The sequence below is a fragment of the Heptranchias perlo genome, chromosome 33 (genome assembly GCF_035084215.1).
Source record: "Heptranchias perlo isolate sHepPer1 chromosome 33, sHepPer1.hap1, whole genome shotgun sequence".
Taxonomy (NCBI): Eukaryota; Metazoa; Chordata; class Chondrichthyes; order Hexanchiformes; family Hexanchidae; genus Heptranchias; species Heptranchias perlo.
In genome coordinates, this window is record NC_090357.1 from 4222439 (window position 1) to 4249786 (window position 27348).

At 47.2% G+C, this 27348-nt stretch overlaps 1 protein-coding gene across 14 annotated transcripts in view; it reads left to right on the forward strand.

Moving 5' to 3' along the window:
- Positions 1 to 27348, forward strand: part of phldb1b (pleckstrin homology-like domain, family B, member 1b) — a 283632-nt gene that overhangs the window by 176655 nt on the left and 79629 nt on the right. For 11 of the 14 annotated variants that reach the window (XM_067970865.1, XM_067970873.1, XM_067970863.1 and 8 more), the window contains 2 exons: positions 24702 to 25034; positions 26611 to 26754. In XM_067970865.1, the coding sequence (XP_067826966.1) occupies positions 24702 to 25034; positions 26611 to 26754 (477 nt within the window). The remainder of the gene's footprint in view (positions 1 to 24701; positions 25035 to 26610; positions 26755 to 27348) is intronic. The other 3 variants (XM_067970876.1, XM_067970864.1, XM_067970872.1) reach the window with 1 other exon arrangement.

Below are 27348 nucleotides of genomic sequence, written 5' to 3' on the forward strand. Positions count from 1 at the left end.
ATATACTATCTACAGATTAAATTGAATGACGAGCAATCAATACAATCTGATGGAATTCCGACCGTCCCCTCTTGAGAGCTCTAACTTTTGGGAGGGAGCATGCCCTATTTTTATACTATTCGGCTGCGTTGTTCTGTACGTAAGCACTGCTGGTCTCATCTCATGGTCGTAAACCATCCCACTTTGCTGACTCTCAGAAACCACCAAGGTCTGTTTAATGTCTTAGTGTTTACGTTGCCTTTGCATGTTATCCGGTGCTGGTATGTTTATACTCGGTTAGGACACCCTGTCTCGTGAATCTTACTGTTTTTCACTATTCTAACGCCTCAGCACTCTTTCAATGACCTCTTGGGTTTCAGTAAGTTATTTTCCTCACAGAGATGCGGACTTTGCCCTCCTATTTTCTATGCTTGTTTTAAACCATATTTTACATCCCTCATCCCTGGTACCATTCTAGCAAATCACCTCTGCACCCTCTTCAGGGCCTTGACATCCTTCCTGAAGTATGGTGCCCAGAATTGAACATAACACTCCAGCTGATGCCTAACCAGTGTTTTATAAAGGTTTAGCATAACTTCCTTGCCTTTGTACTCTATGCCTCTATATATAAAGCCCATGGTTGGCTCAACCATGAAGAATAGCACTTAGGTGCCCATGGAACAGTGCTCCAGTGAGAGCCAGCCCTTCAGGAGAGGAGAGGATGAGAGGAAGGAACAGAAAACTTACCTCAGTGTTTTAATTTTAAAAAAATGAATAGATCTAAGCTTTACTTAGAATCACACAGCACAGATAGAGCCCATTCGGCCCATCATGTCTATGCTGGCTCTTTGAAAGAGCCATCCAATTAGTCCCATTCCCCCTGCTGTTTCCCCACAGTACTGCAAATTTGCTCCTTACAATGTTAAGAATAAAACCTTGAACCAGCCTGATATCACCATGTATCTTAATGTTGCTGGAATCTGGAGTCTGAATAATGTACGTATTTCAGAGCAAGGGGAATGAGGCAGAAGGTTAGTTTGAATTGGCCAGTCTGAGTGTAACAAAGGGACTCACATCACTGGGTAATTAGATGCCACCTGTTCGAGTCGAACGGCTGAATCAGTGAGGATACTGCTCTCGTTTTATCACAAGTCTAGAGTCGACAGATGGCCTTAACTGGTCGCCCTTTGAATGCTGAGTGATCCGAAGCATTTTTCCAAAAGAGGCTGGAGGGCTGAGTTCAGGCATCCCGAATTTGAAAGCCCATTATTCGGACACACTGTGAGAGGTGATATCCCACTCACTGTTTGCGTACACTGAGTAACGCAACATTACTCCGAGATCAGTGTGAATTGCGACAATATGTGCCTGAGCTCAAGGCTTTCTTTTCAGAAGAAGACATCCTGTCCCTTCTTTATTTAAGTCATTATGTTTTTCTCTTTACAGAGAATTACATATTATGTGCAGCACAGAAACAGGCCATTCGGCCCAACTGGCCCCACAAAGCCAATAACTTACTGGTTGTTGGCTTTGGAAAAGGCCTGCACTGGTTCTCTGATTACTTCATCCTGACTACCCTGGGCCCTTGGGATGGTGAATGTACTGACCTCCCACGTTGTAATTAAACTTTTCCTGTACCCCACGCAGTTTTTCCTCACTTTTCGTTTCCTTTTAAATCTTTTGAACATTCTCCTCTGTGTTTTCCTTAATCCTCCGGTGAGTAAGAACATCCTGAGGAGGACCCTGGCCCACTGGGAATGCGGTGAAGCAGACTCTGTCTCGATGAGTTTTGGGTGGGCCACTCAACTCCTGGGGCGTTGCCTCCCACCTCGGCTTTTGCACAGGCTTTCTGGAAATTTCTAACCCCCAAAATGGACATCCGGGCCAGGATTTGTTGCTTCAGTATCATGGTACACTTTGGGACATTCTGTGCCCATTAAGCGGGTCAGTACTGCATGACCATAAGAACCAAACACACACATAATAGTGGGTTCGCCTACATCATAACAGTCAAGGTTATGGTGTATTTTTATACAGGAGAAATACACAGTAACAGTTTGAATTGGGCTGAAAACGTAGGCACTCAGTGCTCTGTTGGCTCCATGGCTTTGCCGTGTCTAAATCAGACACCTTCTCTCAGCTCGATCTGAACTGTGGAACTCTTTGGCTCCCTCACTCGCCTCGACTCCCTCACTTGCCTCGACTCCCTCACTCTCCCCGACTCCCTCACTCTCCCCGACTCCCTCACTCTCCCCGACTCCCTCACTCTCCCCGACTCCCTCACTCGCCTCGACTCCCTCCCTTACCCTCCCCGACTCCCTCGCTCTCCCCGACTCCCTCGCTCTCCCCGACTCCCTCGCTCTCCCCGACTCCCTCGCTCGCCTTGACTCCCTCACTCACCTCGACTCCCTCCCTTACCCTCCCCGACTCCCTCACTCTCCCCGACTCCCTCATTCTCCCTGACTCCCTTATTCTCCCCGACTCCCTCACTCTCCCCGACTCCCTCATTCTCCCTGACTCCCTCATTCTCCCCGACTCCCTCACTCTCCCCGACTCCCTCACTCTCCCCGACTCCCTCACTCTCCCCGACTCCCTCACTCTCCCCGACTCCCTCACTCTCCCCGACTCCCTTATTCTCCCCGACTCCCTCACTCTCCCCGACTCCCTCACTCGCCTCGACTCCCTCCCTTACCCTCCCCGACTCCCTCACTCTCCCCGACTCCCTCACTCTCCCCGACTCCCTCACTCTCCCCGACTCCCTCACTCTCCCCGACTCCCTCACTCTCCCCGACTCCCTTATTCTCCCCGACTCCCTCACTCTCCCCGACTCCCTCACTCTCCCCGACTCCCTCACTCGCCTCGACTCCCTCCCTTACCCTCCCCGACCACCTCACTCTCCCCGACTCCCTCATTCTCCCCGACTCCCTCACTCTCCCCGACTCCCTCACTCTCCCCGACTCCCTCACTCTCCCCGACTCCCTCACTCTCCCCGACTCCCTCACTCGCCTTGACTCCCTCCCTTACCCTCCCCAACCCCCTCACTCTCCCCGACTCCCTCACTCTCCCCGACTCCCTCACTCTCCCCGACTCCCTCACTCTCCCCGACTCCCTCACTCTCCCCGACTCCCTCACTCGCCTTGACTCCCTCCCTTACCCTCCCCAACCCCCTCACCCTCCCTGACTCCCTCACTCTCCCCGACTCCCTCACTCTCCCCGACTCCCTCACTCTCCCCGACTCCCTCACTCTCCCCGACTCCCTCACTCGCCCCGACTCCCTCACTCGCCTTGACTCCCTCCCTTACCCTCCCCAACCCCCTCACTCTCCCCGACTCCCTCACTCTCCCCGACTCCCTCACTCTCCCCGACTCCCTCACTCTCCCCGACTCCCTCACTCGCCTTGACTCCCTCCCTTACCCTCCCCAACCCCCTCACTCTCCCCGACTCCCTCACTCTCCCCGACTCCCTCACTCTCCCCGACTCCCTCACTCTCCCTCCTTAAGTCCCTCACTCCCCTCGACTCCCTCACTCTCCTCAACTCCCTCACTCTCCTCAACTCCCTCGCTCGACTCCCTCGCTCCCCTCGACTCCCTCACTCACCCTTAACTCCCTCACTCACCCTCGACTCCCTCACACCCCTCGACTCCCTCGCTCTCTAACAACCATAGGCCTAACCACTCCTCCTTCAGTTCTCCATATTCTCTTGTCAACCTTGACGGTGTCCTGCACTATGGCCTTGCTTTCCCAATTAAAATAACACAAACGTTAATTTGTAACCCAGCCCTGCATCGCCTCCATTCCAAAAAAAAGCAATAAAATGTCCAAAGCTTGCGGCCAACTCAGCTTGTAGCTTTTCAGCTCACGGAGGCCTCACAGGCCAAGTAACGTGTGCTGCCTTCAGCCTTTGTTCTCTGTTCAGAGGGAACATTTAAACCCTAATTAATCACGTCTTTCCTGGGCACTTGTTTAGGTCTGGGTCTTGGGAGAGTTATGCCAAACCACAGCTGCTCATCCATAAACTTCTTTACCCACAGAGTGGTGAGAATGTGGAGCTCGCTACCAGAAGGAGTGGTTGAGGCGAATAGTGTAGATGCATTTAAGGGGAAGCCAGACAAACACATGGGGGAGAAAGGAATAGAAGGATATACTTACAGGGTGAGATGAAGTAAGGTGGGAGGAGGCTCGTGTGGAACATAATCACCAGAATAGACCAGTTGGGCCGAATGGCCTGTCTCTGTGCTGTAAATTTTATGTAATTCTGTGTAATATTTACATCATGAACTTGTTCTGGCCTTTGTATAAATTGGCTTAAAAATCACAAACTCACTATTTGCAAGTGTCCGGTTACCGTATCTTAAAGAAAGAGAGATCTTGCATTTCTATAGCACCATTCCCGACCGCAGGACGTCCCAAAGCACCTTACAGCCAATGAAGTACTTTGAAGATGTTGTCAGTGTTTCCGGCACGGACCTGTTTCTGTGTTGTACGTTCTATGTCGGAATCGCGGCAGCCAATTTGCGCACAGCAAGCTCCCAGGAACAGCAATGAAATAAATGACCAGGATAAATTATAGTCAGGACACCAAGGGAGAAGTTCTCTGCTCTTTATCAAGTCGTACCATGGGATCTTTTAGGTGTACCTGAGAGGGCAGACAGGTCCTCAATTTAACATCTCACCTGAAAGGCAGCACTTCTGCACTGGGGGTGTCAGTGTGGATTATGTTCAAGTTTCATAGAGTGGGACTTGAACCCACAACCTTCTGACATCAGAAGCAAGAATGCTACCTGCTGAGCCACAGCTGACGCTTCTGTAACACTTGCTGCTTTGCATATGAGTCATGGTCACAGCCAGCCTGGCAATCTGACACACAGCTGATCCTGTGCATCATGACACTAGCACAGTGCGTGCAGAAGGTCATCAACGGAAGTTGTAATTCCAGTATTAAACTGGCAAACGCTTATGAAAGTGGGTCTCTGATGACACTCTTCGTGCTCAGACCATAAGTTTATATTCCCCAATGCTGACGTGTCAAATGACAATGCATTTATATAGCGCCTTTAACGTAGTAAAACGTCCCAAGGCTCTTCACGGGAACGATTATCAAACAAAATTTGACACCGAGCCACATAAGGAGATATTAGGACAGGTGACCAAAAGCTTGGTCAAAGAGGTAGGTTTTAAGGAGCGTCTTAAAAGGAGGAGAGAGAGGCGGAGAGGTTTAGGGAGGGAATTCCAGAGCTTAGGGCCCAGGGCAGCTGAAGGCACGGCCGCCAATGGTGGAGCGATTAAAATCGAGGATGCGCAAGAGGCAAGAATTGGAGGAGTGCAGGGATCTCGGAGGGTTGTAGGGCTGGAGGAGGTTACAGAGATAGGGAGGGGCGAGGCCATGGAGGGATTTGAAAACAAGGATGGGAATTTTAAAACGCGAGAGCAAGACAAGCAGTGCTTATTGATTAGTCTTTTAAATCAGACCGTCAGTGTGGATTCAAGAGCCTTAGGTTTCATTGAAACAATTACTTGTTTCTCTCCTTCGTCCCTGCCCTCATCTACAAATCCATCGACAGGTTTGCTACACTCCCTCTGCAACCCCATGGAGCCCGAGATCCCTATCCTCACTCTCTGCTCTTCCAACTTTGGTCTGCTGAATATTACCTCCTCCCATCCGTCTACCATCGATGGTACAGCCTTCTGCCATTCTGCCAACACGTTCTGGAACTCTATTCCCAAGGTCCCCTACACCCTCCCCCCTTGCTACATCCAGTCTCCACTTTCAGAAGCCTCCTTAAGACCCAACCTCTTGAATTTCAGTTCCCCCCGGCAACCTCCCTCCTGTTCCTGCTTAGGTCCAACCCTGTGAAGTGCCTTGAGATCTTTTTGAGTGCCACATAAGACAAGTTGTTGTTCACTATGATTGTGCTCGTTACACATATTTCCGTGCTTGCCGTCTTTTGGATGAGATGTTAAACTGAGGGCCCTCTCAGGTCAACGTAAAAGATCCCACGGCCACCACAGCAGGGGGAGTTCTCCCCGGTGTCCTGGGCCAATATTCATTGCTCAGCACCAACCACCAAACACATTACATGGTCAGTCATCTCATCGCTGTTTGTGGTACCCTGTTAGCACAGTGCTTTTACCAACATAAAGTTCACTACATTTCAAAAACAATTCACAATGAGGCACACTTTCCAGACACTGATGTGATAAGGCTGGTTTTCTACGTTCCACCGTCCGATTTGGAGATGGGAAAAATGTTAAAAAAAAGAACATTGGGTTTTCATTGACTAAAACCTGGCTCCAAAGGCTGCTCCGTTTTTGTATTCATTCTCAGGACATGGGCGTCGCTGGCAAGTCTGCCATTTATTGCCCATCCCACGTTGCCCCTTGAGAAGTTGGTGGTGAGACGCCTTCTCCTTGAACCGCTGCAATCTCCATGTGGGGAAGGTGCTCCCACAAGTCATTAGCCAATTAAAAAGCTCATACTATGTAGATTGATTGGGTCCAATCATAAATACAATCAGCGTCAAATAGTAAGTGCTGCCAAATAGTGACACCACTATTCCCGGCCAGAATGGAGATGATTGGGTAATTCCCCCGTCAATCACGCCTGGAGACCACACTGCTGTAAGTGACTGGGATTGAATTTTAGGCACATAATTTGTATTATGTAACTATCCTCCGCTCACTGCATTTTGCTGGAGAAATCAACCTGCTTTTATCGGGAGACTTTGCTGTAGTTTCGGTCCTGAGTTCTGTTTGCTGTAGTTCGTAGAGACCCTTTTTAAATAGGCTCTGTAGACTGTTTGCTGTCGTGCACTGTTTAAACAGACTCTGTTTGCTACGTAAATAGACTTTGTTTGCTGTAAAATAGACTGTTTGCTGTGAGTCCTGCCGAAAGTCCCGCCCCACCTCCAACTCATTGGCTGACAGAGTGATGTCAATAGGTTAATGGCTCACCAGATAGGGCCACTCTCCTCATCCACGTCATTGTTAAGGATTAAAGCACTTTGGAGGGGGGAAAAATGTGGTAACATTGAGTTGAAAAGCACAAGCAGTCATTGAGTAGCACAGGGTCATTATGTACAGGACAGGAGCCCCCCTTGAAGGCCCCCCTTCTATTCATGTAGTTCTCGTGCAGTCAGCTGGCAGGAGTTGATTGTAACCCACACATGCAGCGATCAGTTTGAGCTACTGGACGCAGGACAGCTGTGCGGGGCGGGGGCGGGGGGCGGGGGGGGGGGGGGGGGGTGAAAGAAAAACAAACCAAGAGAAAAAACCCACCAGAAGAGAAAGTTGTGGCAGACGCACACGGTCGAAGCTCAGCAACACAACCTATTAACAGTTTAATGTTACAATGAAGCACATTACAGGACCAGGGACTGAGAGAACAAAGACAACCCAGGAAAGACCCGACAAGATGACTGACAGTGCCTGGTACTACTTGCTTGCTTACTCCAACCGCAATATCAGCTGCAATAACGACTGGCCAAAGTTTGTTGGGAGTTTAAAGCAGGTAATCCACGTGGAATTTGGGATGGGAGATACAGAAAACGTGATATGTCTAATCGCTGAGCTTTTATTTTTGTTAAAGAGTTCTTCTCATAGTTATGAGACACAGTTGGGTAAACTAGTTAATGAGATGGTACCAGCGAAGAAATTAGATTTCACTGAGCAGTAAAGCCCGAACTCCCAGACCTGTGACTGAAACGAGCTCTTGGCTGATAATGCGAATTTCAGCTTTACTGAACATCTGTTCTGATCCGGTCACAGGGCATTAAGTTGGGATTACCAGGAGATTCAGGAACGATTTTCCAGTTCCGATTCTCTTTCTCACCATTAGAATTCTTCTCAGTTAACTGTCTTCTTTCATGTTTGTGAGGTTTTTTTCAGAATTGAAATTGCACTGTGCAATATTAATACAATCTGCTATCATGTTGGTGTGAAATTCCTTTGTTACTATTTTAACACAGGCATTCATTTCCATTTTAAATTTCTATTTAAATCTAATCGAGGGGTTCAGCAGGTTTACATACTGAATAACAGTCACCCGGGAACGATTTACAGGGTGGGATCTACATGGAATTCAATAGAATTTTACAGCCCAGAAACAGGCCATTCGGTCCAACCGGTCTATGCTGGTGTTTATGCTCCACACGAGCCTCCTCCCTCCCTACTTCATCTCACCCTATCAACATATCCTTCTATTCCTTTCTCCCTCATGTGTTTATCTAGCTTCCCCTTAAATGCATCTATGCTAGTTGCCTCAACTGCTCCATATGGTAGCGAGTTCCACATTCTCACCACTCTCTGAGTAAAGAAGTTTCTCCTGAATTCCTTATTGGATTTATTAGAGACTATCTTATATTTATGGCCCCAGTTTTGGTCTCCCCCACAAGTGGAAACATCTTCTCTACGTCTACCCTATCAAACCCCTTCATAATTTTAAAGACCTCTATCAGGTCACCTCTCAGTCTTCTCTTTTTCTAGAGAAAAGAGCCCCAGCCTGTTCAGTCATTCCTGATAGTTATAACCTCTCAGTTCCGGTATCATCCTTGTAAATCTTTTTTGCACTTTCCCCAGTGCTTCTAAATCCTTTTTGTAATGTGGAGACCAGAACTGTGCACACAGTACACTAAGCATGGTCCAACCAAGATTCTATGTATGTTTAACATAACTTCACTGCTTTTAAATTCGATTCCTCTAGAAACGAGCCCCAGTGCTTTGTTTGTACTTTTTACGGCCTTGTTAACCTAAATTGCTACTTTTAATGATTTGTGAATCTATGCCCCGAGATCCCTTTGCTTCTCTTTCCCATTTAGACTTATTTTCCAAGGAGTATGTGGCCTCCTTATTCCTCCTAACAAAATGAACCACCTCACTCTTACCTGTATTGAAATTCATTTGCCAATTACACGTCCGTTCTGAAGTTTGTTAACATCTTGTATTTTGTTGCTGTCTTCCTCAGTATTAACTAATACCCCCGAATTTGGTATCATAATTGAGGGGATGGGGGCGGTGGGTTTATATATACCCAGCAGTGAGTTAAAGGCTGGAATCTAATCGAGGGGTTCAGATTATATAGAATCACACACTGTCCCTCCTTTCCTAATGGTTAGTTGATATTTCTGACTGGCTCAGTGGATAGGAATAAAGAAGTGTTTTTTTTGCGTTGCACCAATCCACACTTGTACTCTTTGCAATTGTGGTTATTAGTGTATCGGGGGGAGTGCCCGTGAGAATTGAAGGCTTTGATAGGTTCCTGTAGAAACGTCACAGAACTGTGATTACATTTCTGTTGAATGCTCCCTATTGTATTTGAAAGGGGGCAGTGGAAAAGGCCTATCATGGCTCAGCGCGTAAATGCACGGATTCACGTGGCTTGGAGCCACACACTACAACCTCGGCCCTTCACTTCAGCATCTGAACCTCTCATTCCCTGGAGACGAGTGCAAGTGATTCCTCAGCCCAGTTGGTTCCCGCATTCTGTGCTGGTCCTGGTGGGACCCACCTGTTACTCACTCAGCTATTCCTTCACAGACTGCGGCGCAGATCAGCTGCCTTCCCGATTCCCCGGCGACTGATCAAACGAATAACTAGTGGGCAGCTGCACAAACAGCACTAATCATCGAGAGTTCCGTGTGAAAGCTCGTTCGTTCTGTGCCTTCTGATTTGGGTGGGTGTGTTTTTTTTTGATTAACACCGTTTGACGGGATCATCCGAGGGCGTGGAGAGAAGCAACTGTAACTTTTATAAAGATTTCTTTTTTTAAAAAAAAGACAAGTTGGGCGATTCTTTGTGTCTTTTAATTCCGTAATTAAGTTATCTCCTGACAGTAATGACACCCTCCTTATCTACTGGATATAAACTTTAAAACAAAACACAATGGCCCAAACCTTGCTGGAGTGGGGCATCTCGCAGCGTGCCCTGTTACTTAGACTTTTTCCTGCACTCTTCAGCTCAAAAATTTTTTGCACTGCAATTTGCTGGAAGAGCGAGTTGATAATGGTGAGGGCAACGGGGTATCTGTGACCTTAGTGAACGGGGCATCTGGTTAAGCATCTCATTAGCGAACGACGGGACCAACAGTCTACCTCCTTAACCAATAAGATTTAAGGATTGAGAAAGAAACAGAGGAACGACAGAGAAGGAAATCGGGTGAATTGGAGTCAAATCAGGTACAGAAAGAGGAATAAAGAGAGGGAAGGAAAGATTGGATTAAGAGAGAGAGAGAAAAGAGACTGAAAGTGAGAAACTCATGACGTATCTTATCTTCGCCTGAACTTGCTGGCTGATTTGCACATTAATAACAGCGTGCATTGTGAACTTGCTGTTATTTTCCCATTAAGATTTGGACCAGTATATTGCACCCAGCCCTTTGTGCACGACTTTTATTTTACTTGCCCATCGAGTCACTCGCTGCCACATGTCCTTCCTAAGCTTTAGGTGGCGGGAGTCTCGGCTGCGGCATGGGCTCAGCTTTCACATGTACGCCAACAACACCCAGCACTACCTCTACGCTGCTGCACTCCACGCCTATGGCTGTGGTCTGGTTGTATGGTATCAAGTTGTGGTCATGCCCGAACTCCTCCAGCCAAACTCTAGCGAGCAACAGCAACAACTTGCATTTATATAGTGCCTTTAATGTAGTAAAATATCCCAAGGTGCTTCAAAAGAACGTAATCAGACAAAAATTGACACCGAGCCACATGAGGAGACATTAGGATAGGTGACCAAAAAGAGGTAGGTTTTAAGCAGCGTCTTAAAGGAGGAAAGAGAGGTGGAGAGGTTTGGGGGTGAATTCCAGCGCTGAAGGCACGGAAGCCAATGGTGGGGTGAAGGAACCAGGGGATGGAGAAGAGGCCAGAGTTGGAGGAACGCAGTCAAAAACAGAACAGGTGGCTTACATTTCAGGTGGAACGAAATGTCAACGTCTGCTGTCTCTTCAGAGGGTGTTGTATATTTCCTGCATCTTCTGTTTTCAATTGCGGCAGTAAATACTGCGTCTGTAAATATGTACTGCCCCATCCCGAGGAAAAGCATTTCCTTCAGTCTCTGTGCCTCTGGAGGACAGGAATACAATCTCAATTACCCCACAGTGCTATGGCGAAAGGCAGAGATGCAGAGCTGCGTTGTAAAGGGACCGCGAGCTTATTTAAAAGAGAAGACATCTCTACAACGCTTCCCCAATGCATTTTCGAGCAGCAGGATCCATTCTTTTCATTGATCATGTTCCCATCTATTTATAGATTGGTAAACATAAGCTGATTTACCAGTGTTGCTTGTTTGAGAATTGATGAAAGGATGTCAAGGAGGTTATATTGGAAAGAATTTACTCAGACATTGGAATGCATGCGTTGTGTAGCAAGCTACAGGAGATAGGTTTCACACTGTTTCTGTGTTCTTGTGCATCCCTGATTTTCATCGCTCCACCATTGGCGGCCGTGTCTTCATCCGCCTAGGCCCTAAGCTCTGGAATTCCCTCCCTAAACCTCTCCGCCTCTTTACCTCCCTCTCCTTCTTTAAGTTACTCCTTGAAACGTACCTCTGACCAAGCTTTTGGTCACCTGTCCTAAGACCTCCTTATGTGGCTCGGTGTCAAATTTTGATGGATAACATTCCTGTGAAGCGCCTTGGGACATTTTACTACTTTAAAGGCGCTATATAAATACCAGTTGTTATTGTTAGTCCAGTACTATAACCACTCTGCTACCGTCCCTGGTCTAACAGTATAAACACCATGAGACATCTCACGGATGCTGCTCTCCCGGAATCTGAATTAAAGGGAGACCAATATAAAGCTCCTGTAAAGTCATCAATTTGAACTATGGAACGAGCTACAGAGATCCCAACGGCCTCTTTTGGTCCTGTTCATTCCTTCGTTTCTGTCAAACCTTTCTCTACATTGCTGTGCTGGAGTGACAGCATATTTGACAAATGTGTCCTGGTCAGATAATATTACTGTGTGAACTTCCTCCTGTGTAAACCTGTACTGTAAAACTATTGGGTTACTTGGATTAATTCACCGTGCAAATAACGTTAACCACTTCCCTCGTGAGTTTCAGGGGCTCTACTTTCACCATGGACTAAATCCAGACTGATTACTAGGGAATGGTCTCAACCAACATTAACTTTCAGTGCATTGGGTGAATGGGTGAACTTTCTGAAGATTCGCAGGATATAATTGAGATTTTACGTGACTGACTTGCTAACTCTGTTGATTCAGATTGTAAACATTTTTAGAAACTGAAAAAAGACATTCGGCTCAATTTGTCATAGATCAGTCTCCCCACCCTCTCATGCTCAATCCCTTCTTTCTCCAGAAAGCCTTCCAGCTGACTCTTGAACCCATTTGTACTTGGTGCTTTAATGGCCTTTGCGGAGACCACATTCCGTTATTCAATGAGCCTTTGGGTGAAAACATTCCATCTGATTTCCCTTCTTACTGCCAGCTTCCTCGTCTTTGACTTTGCCCCTGGTAATGGTCTCACGTTGCCCTCCAGTACCTCACCCACAGGCCCGTTCTCACACAGTGAGAGCAGCAGGCTATTCAATCGAGGGCCAAGACATCACAGATGCAGCTGATTCACTTAAAGAGGTGTTTTCATTCTCACCTCCGACAGCAACACCAATAGGAAAGAAAGACTTGTATTTATATAGCGCCTTTCACAACCTCAGGACGACGCAAAGCGCTTTACAGCCAATGAGGTACTTTTTGAAGTGTTGTCACTGTTGTAATGTAGGAAATGAGGCAGCCAATTTGTGCACAGCAAGATCCCACAAACAGTAATGTGATAATGACCAGACTATCATTTTTAGTGATGATGGTTGAGGGATAAATAATGGCCAGGACACCGGGGAGAACTCCCCTGCTCTTCTTTGAAATAGTGCCATGGGATCTGAGATCTGTCCACCTGAGAGGGTAGACGGGGCCTCGGTTTAACGTCACATCTGAAAGAAGGTACCCCCGACAGTGCAGCGCTCCCTCAGTACTGCACTGGGAGTGGCAGCCACGTGTGAGGCTAGACAGTAAATGTTGGCAAGCTATTCATCCGCAGGATGTATCGCAGCCGAGCCTGATTCTGCCATCACTTGATATCCACAAGCGCACACTTTACCGCAGGGGTCACCGGATAGCGCTCAGGAGCTGGAGCCCTTTACGACTCCACACACTCCCCATCCCCACCCAGGGGCAATGACGCGAGTTGTAGCACGGGCCGAGATCAGCTCATTCACCACAGACTGGGGATTGTACCTGGAGTTTCCCGCCTCTGTAAGGTTCAGCCTCTTGCTGGATAATCTCACTGAGCTACGGGCGAGCTCTTTTTTTTTCCAACACAATGAAGCTTTCGCTCCCGGTAACACTATCCCTGACGGTGTCGTTTTAGCTTGGCGTGAACACTAAATCCTGTTTGCAAAGGGCTTTGGTGAATCCCCAGTTCTGAGAACTCTTTTGTCTCAGGAAAGCGTTGCAAAGGGGAAACTGGAGAGGTGAAATGTCAGGCTATGCCTGGGACTGCTAACAGAGGAATGTAACAGCTGACAGAGAGGAATTCCATGGATAACCAACTGCTGCTAGTTCCTGGGCAAGCGACAGGAGGAGACAACACAGGCCCTGGTTGTCTTTATTCGGTCCCTGGGCTCGGCTCAGCCTGCTGACTGACAACAGTTTAGCTCAGAGCACAGGAAGGAAAGGGCCCTGAAGAGACGGCCGGCCTTCAGAGTGGGATGCTCCTCTGTGCTAGCCAGGGTTATTAACCTTCCAGGATAGACCTGGAGTCTCTAGGATACTGCGACAAGCAACACCCAGAAGAAAAATTATAGGGGCGTTTTAAAAAAAAAATTGTGATTTTTTTATTTGTAATTCTCTTTGAACACTTTTATTTATTAGTTATAAAAATATTGGAGATGGGGGAAAAAGGCTGTTTGACCGACAGTCAAGAATCATCCAATCAGGTAATGAAGAGTCTATTTGCTCTCCGATTGGCCGTGGGAAGGCGGGGCACCGCGAGGATGGACCAATGGGGGGGAGTTTGGGGGCGGGGCGGTTGGAGGCAGGCGATCACGTGATGAAATCTCCAGGAATACGTTCCACCAGAGTTGGCAACCCTGGTGCCAGCTGGCAAGATTTGGCACTGCTTTTGTTTCCATTTGGTCCTGGACTCATGGGGACAAGTGGAGTCCACTGTTGGATTGTATTGTGCGGCTGGCCCAGTTAATGTACTTGCGATTTTTGCCTGCGCTCCCAAATCCTGGATGCACCCGGAGGACCCAACTTAAAATTTGCTCTGCTCAGGGTCATTATTTTAAGTACTTCAATCAAATCTCCCCAAAGTCTTTGCTTTTCTAAAGTAAAAAGACCCAGCCCACTGGGCACCTGGACTGGTTTTGTCCCCCCTTCCTCATCCCAGGGACACTGAATCCAAGTCTAGAGCCCCTACTGCCACCTGGATGAGATGAGCTAACTGGGCACATACTGGGGATCGAACCCTGAGAAGATTGGTGAGCAGTGCCCGCTGTGCGTGTTCGAGCTCCTGTAGATTTTCATCACTCCACCATTGGCGGCCGTGCCTTCAGCTGCCTCGGCTCTGGAATTCCCTCCCTAAACCTCTCCCCCCTTCTCTACCTCTCTCTCCTCCCTTAAAACGGTCCTTAAAACCCACCTCTTTGACCAAGCTTTTGGTCACCTGTCCTAATATCTCTTTTTGTGGCTTGGGTTCAAATTTTGTTTGATAATCGCTCCTGTGAAGCGCCTTGGGACATTTTACTACATTAAAGGTGCTATATAAATGCAAGTTGTTGTTGTTGTAGAACCTCACAACTGAGTGAACACAAGTCTTGTTGTATCACTGTGAATGTAGAGTCAATATTGCACCTTCAGTACTCTAGTAGATTCCTCTTTTCTACTTTATTTTCTTCTCTTTTTCTGTGCCTTGTATTCTATTTCTCTCTTCATAGACGGCCCGAGTCTGGGTGCAAGTGCTGCTGTTGTAGTTTCTCTGGTTTTGAAGTGTCAGCATTGGCTCAGTTGGTAGCACGCTTACCTCTGACTGACAAGGTTGTGGTTTTAAGCCCCACCGCAGGGCTTGTGCACTCAATCTGGGCCGACACTTCAGGGGAGTGCTGCACTGTTGGAGGTGCTGTTTTTCAGGTGAGACGTTGAATCAGGGCCCCGTCTCATGAGATCCCACAGTACTATTCAAAGAACAGCAGGGGATTTTCTCCTGGTGTCCTGACCAACTTTCTTCCCTCATTCAAAGACAGATCAACTGATCATTTATCTCATTGCTTTTTGTGGAATCTTGCTGTGCACCAAATTGGCTGTCCCGTTTGCCTACATAAAAACAGTGACGACACTTCAAAAGGTAATCCATTGGCCGTGAAGTGCTTTGGGACATCCTGGCATTGTACAAATGCAAGTTCTTTTTTTCTGAATCTTAATGGAGAGCTGTTGTGTTTTGCACAAATTGACAATTGATTGGTACAGAATATCTTAAACAAACAACATAGGCTCGCCCTGCTTTAGTGCTCAGTTACTGTGTTTTCCTTCAATGTGTTCTAGCTTTCTCTGGGTATCAACATAGTTCTGATAGTCAGTAAAAGAACTGCACTCTTTGCAAGTGTGTTCACGTTCAAGGGAATACGGTTAAGGAAGGACGAGGGGGAAAATGTTTCCACTGGGAACATTGGCACCCGACAGCTTGGCTGGCATCTCATGACAATGAGTGAAATATGGTGGGAAAAATGTGACCGCTCAGCTGTGTAACGTTGCCCTTTACGTGACCTTGTGTTTTCATCAGTGGGCAGGCCCAAGATCCCCCTGGCCCTGCCCGCATTCCTCAAGTGTTTGACGCGGTTGTGGACGGTAACCAGGGAACTGGCTGCTCAGAAGACTCGATGAAAAGGCAACGTCTGTTTAATTAGCCTACGAAGGTAATCTAATGAAAGTCCACACTAAGTAGAGTCTGGTGAACCTCCAGAGACTCGGCTTAAAATCTGTTGGCTTGTTTGACCATAATTCAGTCCTGTCTTAATGATGTGCGTGCAGGTTTCTGCCAAACTCTGGCATCCTTTACAACCTCCCATAATAATTCTGGCTCCTCTTCTCCTTGCTGCTGTACCACGAACCCCTCTCCTAGTGTAACAGTAGGAAAACACTGGTGACTTAGAATCTTACAGCACAGGCTGAGGCCATTCAGCCCATCGTGCTTGTGCCAGCTCTTTGAAAGAGCGATCCAATTCGCCCCACTCCCCCTGCTCCTTCCCCATAGCTCTGCAAATTTTCACCCCTTCAACTATTTATCCAATTCCCTTTTGAAAGTTATCATTGAATCTGTTTCCACCGCCCTTTCAGGCTGCGCATTCCAGATCATAACCACTCGCTGCGTAAAAAAATTCTCCTCATCTCCCCTCTGGTTCTTTTGCCAATTACCTTAAATCTGCGTCCTCTGGTTACCGACCCTCCTGCCAGTGGAAATAGTTTCTCCCTATTTACTCTACCAAAACCCTTCATGATTTTGAACACCTCTATTTGATCCAGTTCTCTTCTGATTTTTTTCCTCCCCTCCTGAAGGCGTTATCTCACACTGGATATGGTCTCTGGAGCTCACCAGAGTGTCCTTCCTTCCCGTGGGAATGGTGAAAATGTGTGGTGAACGGCTGCTCTCAACCGGGACCATCACCGCTGAGGTTGGAACCATTTCCACCCAATATCCATTCACGTGCATTTCCCTGCAGGAGTCCCTCGGAAACCCTTGGCTGATTCTCTCCTCTCTGGGACACTGAAAGGACAAAAGAAAGAAAGAACTTGCATTTATGTAGCGCCTTTGCAAGACCTCAGGACGTCTCAAAGTGCTTTACAGCCAATGAAGTATAGCCACTGTTGTAATGTAGGAAACAGGGCAGCCAATTTGCACAGAGCAAGATCCCACAAACAGCAATGAAATAAAGACTGGATTTGTTTTTTAGCTGTTGGTTGAGGGATATATATTGGCCAGGACACAAGGGAGATCATCCCTGCTCTTCTTTGAATAGCATCATGGGACCTTGGTTTAACAACTCATCTGAAAGACAGCACCTCCAACAGTGCAGCACTCCCTCAGTACTACACTGGGAGAGTTAGCCTGGATTATACAGTCAAGTCTCTGGAGTGGGACTCTGAACCCACAACCCTCTGATTCTATGAGGTGAGAGTGCTGCCCACTGAGCCACGGCTGACAGTTAGAGCCCTATTGCTGTCCCAGGAGTGATCAGGTATTTCCCCATCGAGACTGGAATGGTCTCTCTGGCACAGCACCAGGTTCCTCTGCCCACTGAGCCATGAGAGGAAATATTCCAAAATATTTTAATGATTTTTTTTTCTCTTTGCACCAGCTGAGGTTTGAACAGGCGGCAGCTTTTGTGCAATTGCCCACAGCAAACACCGAGAATGACCCACTCCACACGGAAAGCTATGGAAGTTGCGGAATCAGGGAAATTGGGGGACAGTTCCCCCCTTCCCATCCCCCGCCCCCCCATAACCAACACCTAAAACAGATTACTGGTCATGATCTCATTGCTGTTTGTGGGATCTTGCTGTGCACAAATTGGTTGTCGTGTTTCCCTACGTTACAACAGTGAATGCACTTCAAAAAGTACTTCATTGGCTGTAAAACATAGCTGTTCCTCAGGACATCCCGAGGAAAAAGTTCTTTCTTTCTGTTATTGTCGGACATAGCTGAAAGTTAACGGCCTTTTATACCCACTTTCCTACCGATGTTAATCGTGACAAGCTACCTGTCAACCTTTGACCAGTGTGGGACCCTTTTTGTCTGTGCCTTCTTCAGTGGCTGGAGGAGCACTCGTGCTGTGCACGGACTTTGGGTGATAAAGTAGGAGCTGTGGAGCCCAAGGGCAGTGCAGGAGGATAAGCCCCTTCTGCTGATTAATAAGTAACCTGCAGAATGCCTGGAATGTCCCTGAGCCGTCTCAACAGCTCAAAGTATAACTCTTTGGAGCAGCGAGAACTCCCGCTGCGGTTATATTGACCTGACCAGACAAGCTGAGTGACTCACCGGCTTAAATAAAATACAAATGAGCTGTTTCAGCCCTCGCCTGATGAATGATCATGGTGGGGACAACAAAGAGTAAGGCACACTCTTCCAGAGTGAATCCCCTGTGATCTGATCGATAACGCAGATTTTGGGGAGACAGGCAGATGGCAGCACAGGGTGTGTGAGCTGACTGTCTTTTTAACGGTCGTGTTAAATGTAATGTATAAACCAAGAGTTGAGGGCGAGTAACCTTTTAACGCAGACAGCCCTGATCGTGTAAATGGGGCAGCTTGTGTAACAGAGCGAGCGTTCTAACTAAGAGCCGTATAACTGAGAGAATGTTCCAGCTGAGAGTGTGATAATAAGGGCAGAGATTAGCAGAGAAGGGGCTATACTGAGTCTTGTAAAGAAATGTAAGGAATCTTACAACACCAGGTTATAGTCCAACAGTTTTATTTTAAAATCACAAGCTTTCGGAGCTTACCTCCTTCTTCACTCACCTGACGAAGGTGGTAAGCTCCGAAAGCTTGTGATTTTAAAATAAAACTGTTGGACTATAACCTGGTGTTGTAAGATTCCTTACATTTGTCCACCCCAGTCCATCACCGGCATCTCCACATCTTGTAAAGAAGGCAGTGTGTGGAGCGGAGAAGAGACCTTAACTCAGAGTCACGTTGAGGGTCAAATGTACAAAAATCATACAAAGACTTGCATTTATATAGCAGCCTACGACCTCAAAACATCCCAAAGCGCTTTACAACCAATGAAGTACTTTGTGACGTGTAGTCACTGTTGTAATATAGGGAAACACGGCAGCCAATTTGCGCACAGCAAGGTCCAACAAAAAGCAATTTGATAATGGCCAGATAATCTGTTTTTTTAGTGATGTTGGTTGAGGGATAAATATTGGCCAGGACACCAGGGAGAACTTCCCTGCTCTTCTTTGAAATAGTGCCATGGGATCTTTTACATCCACCTGAGACAGTGCCTCAATTTAATGTCTCATCCGAAAGACGGCACCTCTGACAGTGCAGCACTCCCTCAGTACTGCACTGGGAGTGTCGGCCTAGATTTTGTGCTCAAGTCTCTGGCGTGGGGACGATGAACCCAGGACCTTCTACCCAACTAAGACCACAGCTGACACTATTGCTTCCATCAGGTTCCCGTCGGCTACATGTCCTCCAGAGTAAAAGCACCTTTAAAAAGGACCGTAAAAGATTGAGTCAGAACAAAGTGGCTGGCATGAAAGCCACAGGTTGCCATGGGAGGCACATGATCGGCGCTGCTCCTTCTCATTGGTGTGTGTCACGTGACCTTGAAAGAGGGCTGGAGCATTGAAGGAGCTTATGTGTTTTGACAGGTTAAGAGTGGGAGAAAAGGAAGGCAGGGCACCTTGGGGAGTGTACGTGCGAGAAATTCTCTTTCAAATTTGAATTAAAATTTTCTCGCCGTTAAATGGACGTGGAGATTTGCAAAGAACCTGGAGCTGGGCTCGTCAATGGATCAGTCTGTAAGTGCATGTGTTAATTCTTAGAATGAACATGAAAGCTTTTTAAGTTAACTCTTGCACTGCCGAGTAATACTAGCCAAAAGTCGGACGAAGTTAATTGCTCTTTGTATTGCGATTAATTATTAATTGGCAGCACGAGCAATGTCTCGAGGAGGGGGGTGGGGTGGGGGGAGGAGTTATCAGGGACATCTTTTTTTTAAACTGATGAGTCCAGGTGAAGGGCCGAGATCTCTTGTGCCGAACATCACCAACAGTAGGAGATGGAGCACAAGTCAAATCTTTAAGTAAGGTTTAGTTGATGCCAAGCTTGGGTTGTAAATCCTGCCGATTGTAGGAGGGAGAGGGACGACTGAGGGAGGTGAGGAGTTCCACAGTTTGGAAGTCCAGGGAAAGAATAAATTAGAGTAGGAGGCGGAGCATTGAGTCTTGATTCCGACGCAGTGAGGGTGAAATAATCAGGAAGGGTGTGTGGGAAAGGCGTATTTGTGGGAATAAGAGAGTTAAGTTCAGAGGATCACTGACAGGAGAATTAATAGAGTGGAGAAAGACACGGGGCAGATTGTGACAGGACGAGCAAGGGGTCGGAGGCTAACGGTGAGAGGAGGAATGACCAAGGCCGATGAGCTTTTTTCATGGATCCAGCCCAGGAATGAGATAGAGATAGAGATATAGAGAGAGATCCCGGGAGAGCCTCCCCAGATTTGGCAGCAAGAGTTGTCTTAAATGAGCAGAGGAACATTGCTCCCAATCTGTTTTCTTCACATTGCTGCTATTCATTGCCGAGCTCTAGTTGGCCAGAAGTGCCCAAATCCATGCTTGTTGAGTGAGTGACTTGGAAAATGCTGCTTTTGGTGGTGAACTCTTAAATTGTTGTGGTTTTTCTGTATGAGCTCATCCAAAACTCTGCTGCCCGCCTCCTGACTTGCACCAAGTCCTGTTCACCCATCACCCCAATGACCTACATTGGCGCCCAGTCCAGCAACGCCTCGATTTTAAAATTGTCATCCTTGTGTTCAAATCCCTCCATGGTCTCACCCCTCCCTATCTCTGTAACCTCCCCCAGCCCAACAACCCTCCGAGATCTCTGCGCTCCTCCAATTCTGGCCCCTTGCGCATCCCCGATTTCCTTTGTCCCACCGTTCAGCCGCCTAGGCCCAAAGCTCTGGAATTCCATCCCTAAACCTCTCCACCTCTCTACCTCTCCTCTTTTTAGACACTCCTCCCTCTTTGACCAAGCTTTTGGCCACCTGTCCTAATATCTCCTTGTGTGGTTCAGTGTCAAATTTTGCGAATCTTGCTCCTGTGAACCGCCTAGGGACATTTACTGCGTTAAAGGTGCTACATAAATGCAAGTTGTTGTGTTGTTCAGTGACTGTTTAATTCACAAAATGCCAGCTAGTTGTCAAAACAAGAGGAAGACAATAGGGAAATCAGAAATTAATCTTCCTAACATCTGGACCACTGTTTATACAGCCCAAATATAGCTTTGTACAGAACGATCAGTAAGCAGTAGTGACACAGAAAATGCAAATCGAATGTAACTGATATCGTTCCCCTGGGAAAACATTTCATTTTGGTACAGCCCGTTCTCGGACAAGTCATATGGTGCTTTAACTGTATGACTGTGTGTGTTTTTGTTAAGTTCTGAGTCAGCTGAATATTACAGTGCAAATCAAACAGAGCTGGCTGTCAGAGTACAGGCTTCAGGGGCGTGGGGTACCTGCTGGTTAAAAAAAAAGGAAAGACTTGTATTTACTCAGCGAGTTGTTCTGATCTGGAATGCGCTGCCTGAAAGGGCGGTGGAAGCAGATTTAATAGTAACTTTCAAAAGGGAATTGGATAAATACTCGAAAAGGAAAAAAATTTGCAGGACTACGGGGAAAGAGCGGGGGGTGGGGGGACGGGGTGGTAGTGGGACTCATTGGATAGCTCTTTCCAAAGAGCCGGCACAGGCACGATGGGCCAAATGGCCCCTTTCTCTGCTGTAAGATGCTATGATTTTGCGCAGAGCAAGATCTCCCAAATAGCAACAAGACTGGTGGTTTTAGTTGAGGGAGGAGTGTTGGCTAGGACAGCCGGGGAATTCCCTGTTTTTCAGTGGCCTCATTCTTGACTTGATGGAACGGAACCTATTCAAGGGAACATGTCACTGAGCTTGGGTCTGTTAGAGACGTTCAATTGGAGATTCTTTTTATGACCGTAAGGTACAAGGTCACCAACTATAACCTGTTGGTGCTGAGTATCCTGTCCGCTGGTACCGAGAATTACATATAATCTACAGTGCAGAAACAGGCCATTCGGCCCAACTGGTCTATGTCGGCGTTTATGCTCCACACGAGCCTCCACTCACCCTTCTTAATCTAATCCTATCAACATAACCTTCTATTCCTTTCTCCCTCATGTGCTTATCTCGCATCCCCTTAAATGCATCTATACTATTCGCCTCAACCCCTCCTTGTGGTAGCGAGTTCCACATTCTCACCACTCTCTGGGTAAAGAAGTTTCTCCCGAATTCCCTATTGGATTTATTAGTGACTATCTCATATTTATGACCCCAGTTTTGGTCTCCCCCACAAGTGAAAACACCTCTACGTCTACCCTCTCGAATCCCTTGATAATTTTAAACACCTCTATCGGGTCGCCTCTCAGCCTTGTACAAGCCTTCCGCCACCATGAGGGAAGGTCCTGTAGCCAGAAACAAAGTGATGAATCACGACTTTTAAACGATTGCACGTGCTGAAACTCGCACTTGCACAGTTGGTCTGTTGCTCCAGTGCTGCGGAGTCGGCCTGGTGGTTTAAAAGGGGTGGATTCCACTGCTTCAGCGAACTGGGGCTTCCCGTGGTCACTCTGCAATTGAAAGGGGGCGTTAGCCTGAGATGTAGGTCAGCTCAGGGTGCAGTTTGCAGATTACTTGAGCAGCACGATTCATCCTCATTCTTGTTAAGCCGGGGTGTCCAGAGTTTCTGTCTACGTGGATCAAATAGGGCAGGTCTTTTGAAGAGGTGACTAAAGTAGTGGACAGGGGAATGTCAATGGATGTTATTTATATGGACTTCCAGAAGGCATTTGATAAGGTCCCACATAAGAGACCGTTAGCTAAGTTAGAAGCCCATGGAATCGAGGGAAAAGTACGGACTTGGTTAGGAAGTTGGCTGAGCGAAAGGCGACAGAGAGTAGGGATAATGGGTAGGTACTCACATTGGCAGGATGTGACTAGTGGAGTCTCGCAGGGATCTGTCTTGGGGCCTCAATTATTCACAATATTTATTAACGACTTGGATGAAGGCATAGAAAGTCTCATATCTAAGTTTGCCGACGACACAAAGATTGGTGGCATTATAAGCAGTGTAGATGAAAACATAAAATTACAAAGGGATATTGATAGATTAGGTGAATGGGCAAAACTGTGGCAAATGGAATTCAATGCAGACAAATGTGAGGTCATCCACTTTGGATCAAAAAAGGATAGAACAGGGTACTTTCTAAATGGTAAAAAGTTAAAAACTGTGGATGTCCAAAGGGACTTAGGGGTTCAGGTACATAGATCATTGAAGTGTCATGAACAGGTGCAGAAAATAATCAATAAGGCTAATGGAATGCTGGCCTTTATATCTAGAGGACTGGAGTGCAAGGGGGCAGAAGTTATGCTGCAGCTATACAAAACCCTGGTTAGACCGCACTTGGAGTACTGTGAGCAGTTCTGGGAACTGCACCTTCGGAAGGACATATTGGCCTTGGAGGGAGTGCAGCGTAGGTTTACTAGAATGATACCCGGACTTCAAGGGTTAAGTTACAAGGAGAGATTACACAAATTGGGGTTGTATTCTCTGGAGTTTAGAAGGTTAAGGGGTGATCTGATCGAAGTTTATAAGATATTAAGGGGAACGGATAGGGTGGTTAGAGACAAACTATTTCCGCTGGTTGGGGATTCTAGGAGTAGGGGGCACAGTCTGAAAATTAGAACCAGACCTTTCAGGAGCGAGATTAGAAAACATTTCTACACACAAAGGGTGGTAGAAGTTTGGAACTCTCTTCCGCAAACGGCAATTGATACTAGCTCAATTGCTAAATTTAAATGTGAGATAGATAGCTTTTTGGCAACCAAAGGTATTAAGGGATATGGGCCAAAGGCAGGTATATGGAGTTAGATCACAGATCAGCCATGATCTTATCAAATGGCGGAGCAGGCACGAGGGGCTGAATAGCCTACTCCTGTTCCTATGTTCCTATGTCTCACTGCCTCAGACTCCATGGTAAGAGCAGTGCTGAGGGAGTGCTGCACTGTTGGAGGTGCCGTCTTTCGGATGAGACGTTAAACCGAGGCCCTCTCAGGTGGACGTAAAAGATCCCACGGCCTTTTTTTCGAAGAAGAGCAGGGGGAGTTCTCCCCGGTGTCCTGGCCAATATTTATCCCTCAACCAACACCACCAAAAAACAGATTGACAGCTCTTGCCTCTCATTGCTGTTTGTGGGATCTTGCTATGCACAAGTTGGCTGCTGGGTTTGCCTGCAAACAAGAGCAGACTGGTTCCTCCGAAAGAGTGCGTGATTCTTCGTTATTCTCATGGAAAGTGGGGTTGGAGGGGTGGCGCTGGGGCACACTGTTGTTTCGATTTCCCATGTGACCAGTCCCCCCCAGGTTACGAAACAACAGTGACTACACTTCAAAAGTAATTCATTGCTGTGAGGACATGAAAGGATCTATATAAATGCAAGTTTGTTCTTCCTTTAATGTTGTCATTGATCTGCATAAACCTCACGTTGCCGAATTAACGGACCGCGTGTTCTAATTGAGGGTCAATCCACCAATGAGATAAGAAAGAAAGCACTTGCATTTATATAGTGCCTTTCACATCCTCTTTCCCCTCCATCAACAGCCTCCTTATTCCCATGAGTGTGTGTGCAAGCACACGTGTGTGCGTGTCCAGACCGTGTAAGTACTGGATCGGGTGCAGCTATGATTCCCCCCACAGTTAAATAGCCGACTGACATAGACTTTCCCAGACTTGCACATGAAGAATGGACACCCGGATCACCTCTCCACCTCTCAGTGCCCCATTCTCCGAATGCAAAGCGCCAAGGGACGTTTTGCTACGTGAGACGAACCGTATGTCGTGTGGACGATGCATTTCGCAACCTCAGAAACTTCGCTTTCCCTGAGCGTCTTTATTTTCTAATCCCCTCAGGAGCGCCAGCGTCTTGAAACCATCTTGAACCTGTGTGCGGAGTACACGAAAACCGACTCCTCCGCCGCCCCTGATATGGGAAAGGTGAACCAGGACAGCGATCAGCTGCACATCGACGAGCACAGGTTCTACCCCAGCTCTGTGGAGACCTCCCCAACCACAACCAGCAGGGGCACCTCCATGGACAGATGCGCCGGAGGCAAAGGATTCAGGGAACATGCTACAGCACAGCCAACGGACCCCGGCATGCAGAAACCACGAGAGGGCCTGGAGAGGTCGGACGAGGAGAACCAGAAGGAAGAGTGCAGTAGCACAGAGAGCACTCATCATGAGGTATGATAGCACCAGCCAGATCCTACACTCGTTACAGAAAGATTTAAGCTTTCACCAGAACAATCTTACCTTTTTCTGGGGGACTGGCGCTAGAGGGGGGGTCTCAGGTTTTTTTTAATACTCTTCAAAGTGCTGGGGAATGGGTCGCTTTCCAAACTTGGAGATCAGCAAGGTATGGCATAACATGGGTTAGATACAGAGTAAAGCTCCCTCTACACTGTCCCATCAAACACTCCCAGGGGCAGGTACACCACGGGTCAGATACAGAGTAGAGCTCCCTCTGCACTGTCCCATCAAACACGCCCAGGGCAGGTACAGCACGGGTCAGATACAGAGTAAAGTTCCCTCTGCACTATCCCATCAAACACACCCAGGGGCAGGTACAGCACAGGTCAGATACAGAGTAAAGCTCCCTCTGCACTGTCCCATCAAACACACCCAGGGGCAGGTACAGCACGGGTCAGATACAGAGTAAAGCTCCCTCTACACTGTCCCATCAAACACACCCAGGGGCAGGTACAGCACGGGTCAGATACAGAGTAAAGCTCCCTCTGCACTATCCCATCAAACACTCCCAGGGCAGGTACAGCACGGGTCAGATACAGAGTAAAGCTCCCTCTGCACTATCCCATCAAACACTCCCAGGGCAGGTACAGCACGGGTTAGATACAGAGTAAAGCTCCCTCTACACTGTCCCATCGTGTTAAATTATGTTACTCTATCATGATAACCCATTTCACTGCCACACCAATTTGAATTTTTTGCTTTTCCGTACCAGTCCAGCTCTGCTCTGTTAATTTTTATGCAAGAAAGGGGTGGAATGGGACCCCTAATACTGCCATAAAGTATTCTGTCACTGTCTGTCTAATTCTCCAGCTGGTCAATGCACCACCTGGGGTGGAACTGAGGCAGGTCTGTCCTCACCTTAGACAGGTGAACATTGTGGGTACGGCACTGAGCACAGCGTCCCAGGAATAGGGAGGGGGGAAATCGATGGGGTTCCAGCTCCTGTACGCTAACTCCTGCTGGAGTGAGTGTGTGTGCAAGCACACGTGTGTGCGTGTCCAGACCGTGTAAGTACTGGATCAGGTGCAGCTATGATTCCCCCCACAGTTAAATAGCCGACTGACATAGACTTTCCAGACTTGCACATGAAGAATGGATACCTGGACGTCGTACTGAAAGGCCTTTGGCACACACAGTACCTACCCCAGAGATAGGCAGGAGCATCAGAGGTGGAAAACAAGTCTTGTTATTACATGGTGCGAACCTCTGGATCCCTGACCTGACGTGATTTCTCTATTTTTCTTTCTCTCGTTCTTTCTCTCATTCTTCTTTTTTCTCTTTCTTTCTCTTGTTCTTTCTCTCTTTCTCTCGTTCTTCTCTTTCTTTCTCTTGTTCTTCCTCTCTTTCTCTCGTTCTTCTCTTTCTTTCTCTCGTTCTTTCCCTCTGTCTTTTTCTCTTTCCCTCTCTCCCCCTTTTGTTCTCTCTCTCTCTCTTTCTTTCCTTCCCACTCATTTTCCTTCTCTCTTTCTCACATTCTTTCTCTCTTTCTTTATTTTGATTTATCTTTAAGCAGCACGAAGATTCTGCAGGTGGGCAGTCGGCCCAAGAGGTGGTCTACCTGGAGGAGGAGAGGGTCAAAGTGCTTACATCGGTGGATGAACTCAAACAAAGAATCAAAGAAATAGACCAGCAACTTCAGGAGTCCAGTCGTGAGGTACGGCCGAGCACTGTTTTATTCAGCTCTGTGTTTTTCCCTTCGCACTGGTTGTGTATTCCCCGTAGCAGTTGGTTATTTTTTTAAAAATTCATTCTCGGGATGTCAGGCTGGTGATTGAAATAAACTTTAGAACGGTACATATCCTGGGCCAATATTTATCCCTCAACCAACATCATTAAAACAACAGATTATCTGGTCATTATCACACTGTGGGATCTTGCTGTGTGCAAATTGGCTGCCCCGTTTCCTACATTACAACAGTGACTACACTTCAAAAGTACTTCATTGGCCGTAAAGCACTTTGGGACGTCCTGAGGATGTGAAAGGCACTATATAAATGCAAGTTCGTTCTTTCTTACCTGATTGATGGATTAATGGAGCACAGGGACATTAATTCTGCCAACTTGAGGTGTATACAGATCAATGAGAACATTAAAGAAAGAACAAACCTGCATTTATATAGCCCTTTCTCGTGCCCTCACAGCCGATGAATTACTGAGTTTGTGGAAGACACTTTATAAATGCGAGTCTTCCTTTCTTTTCTTTACATGTGCCTCGATAGAAAAGCTATTCTATTGCTCCCAACTTTTA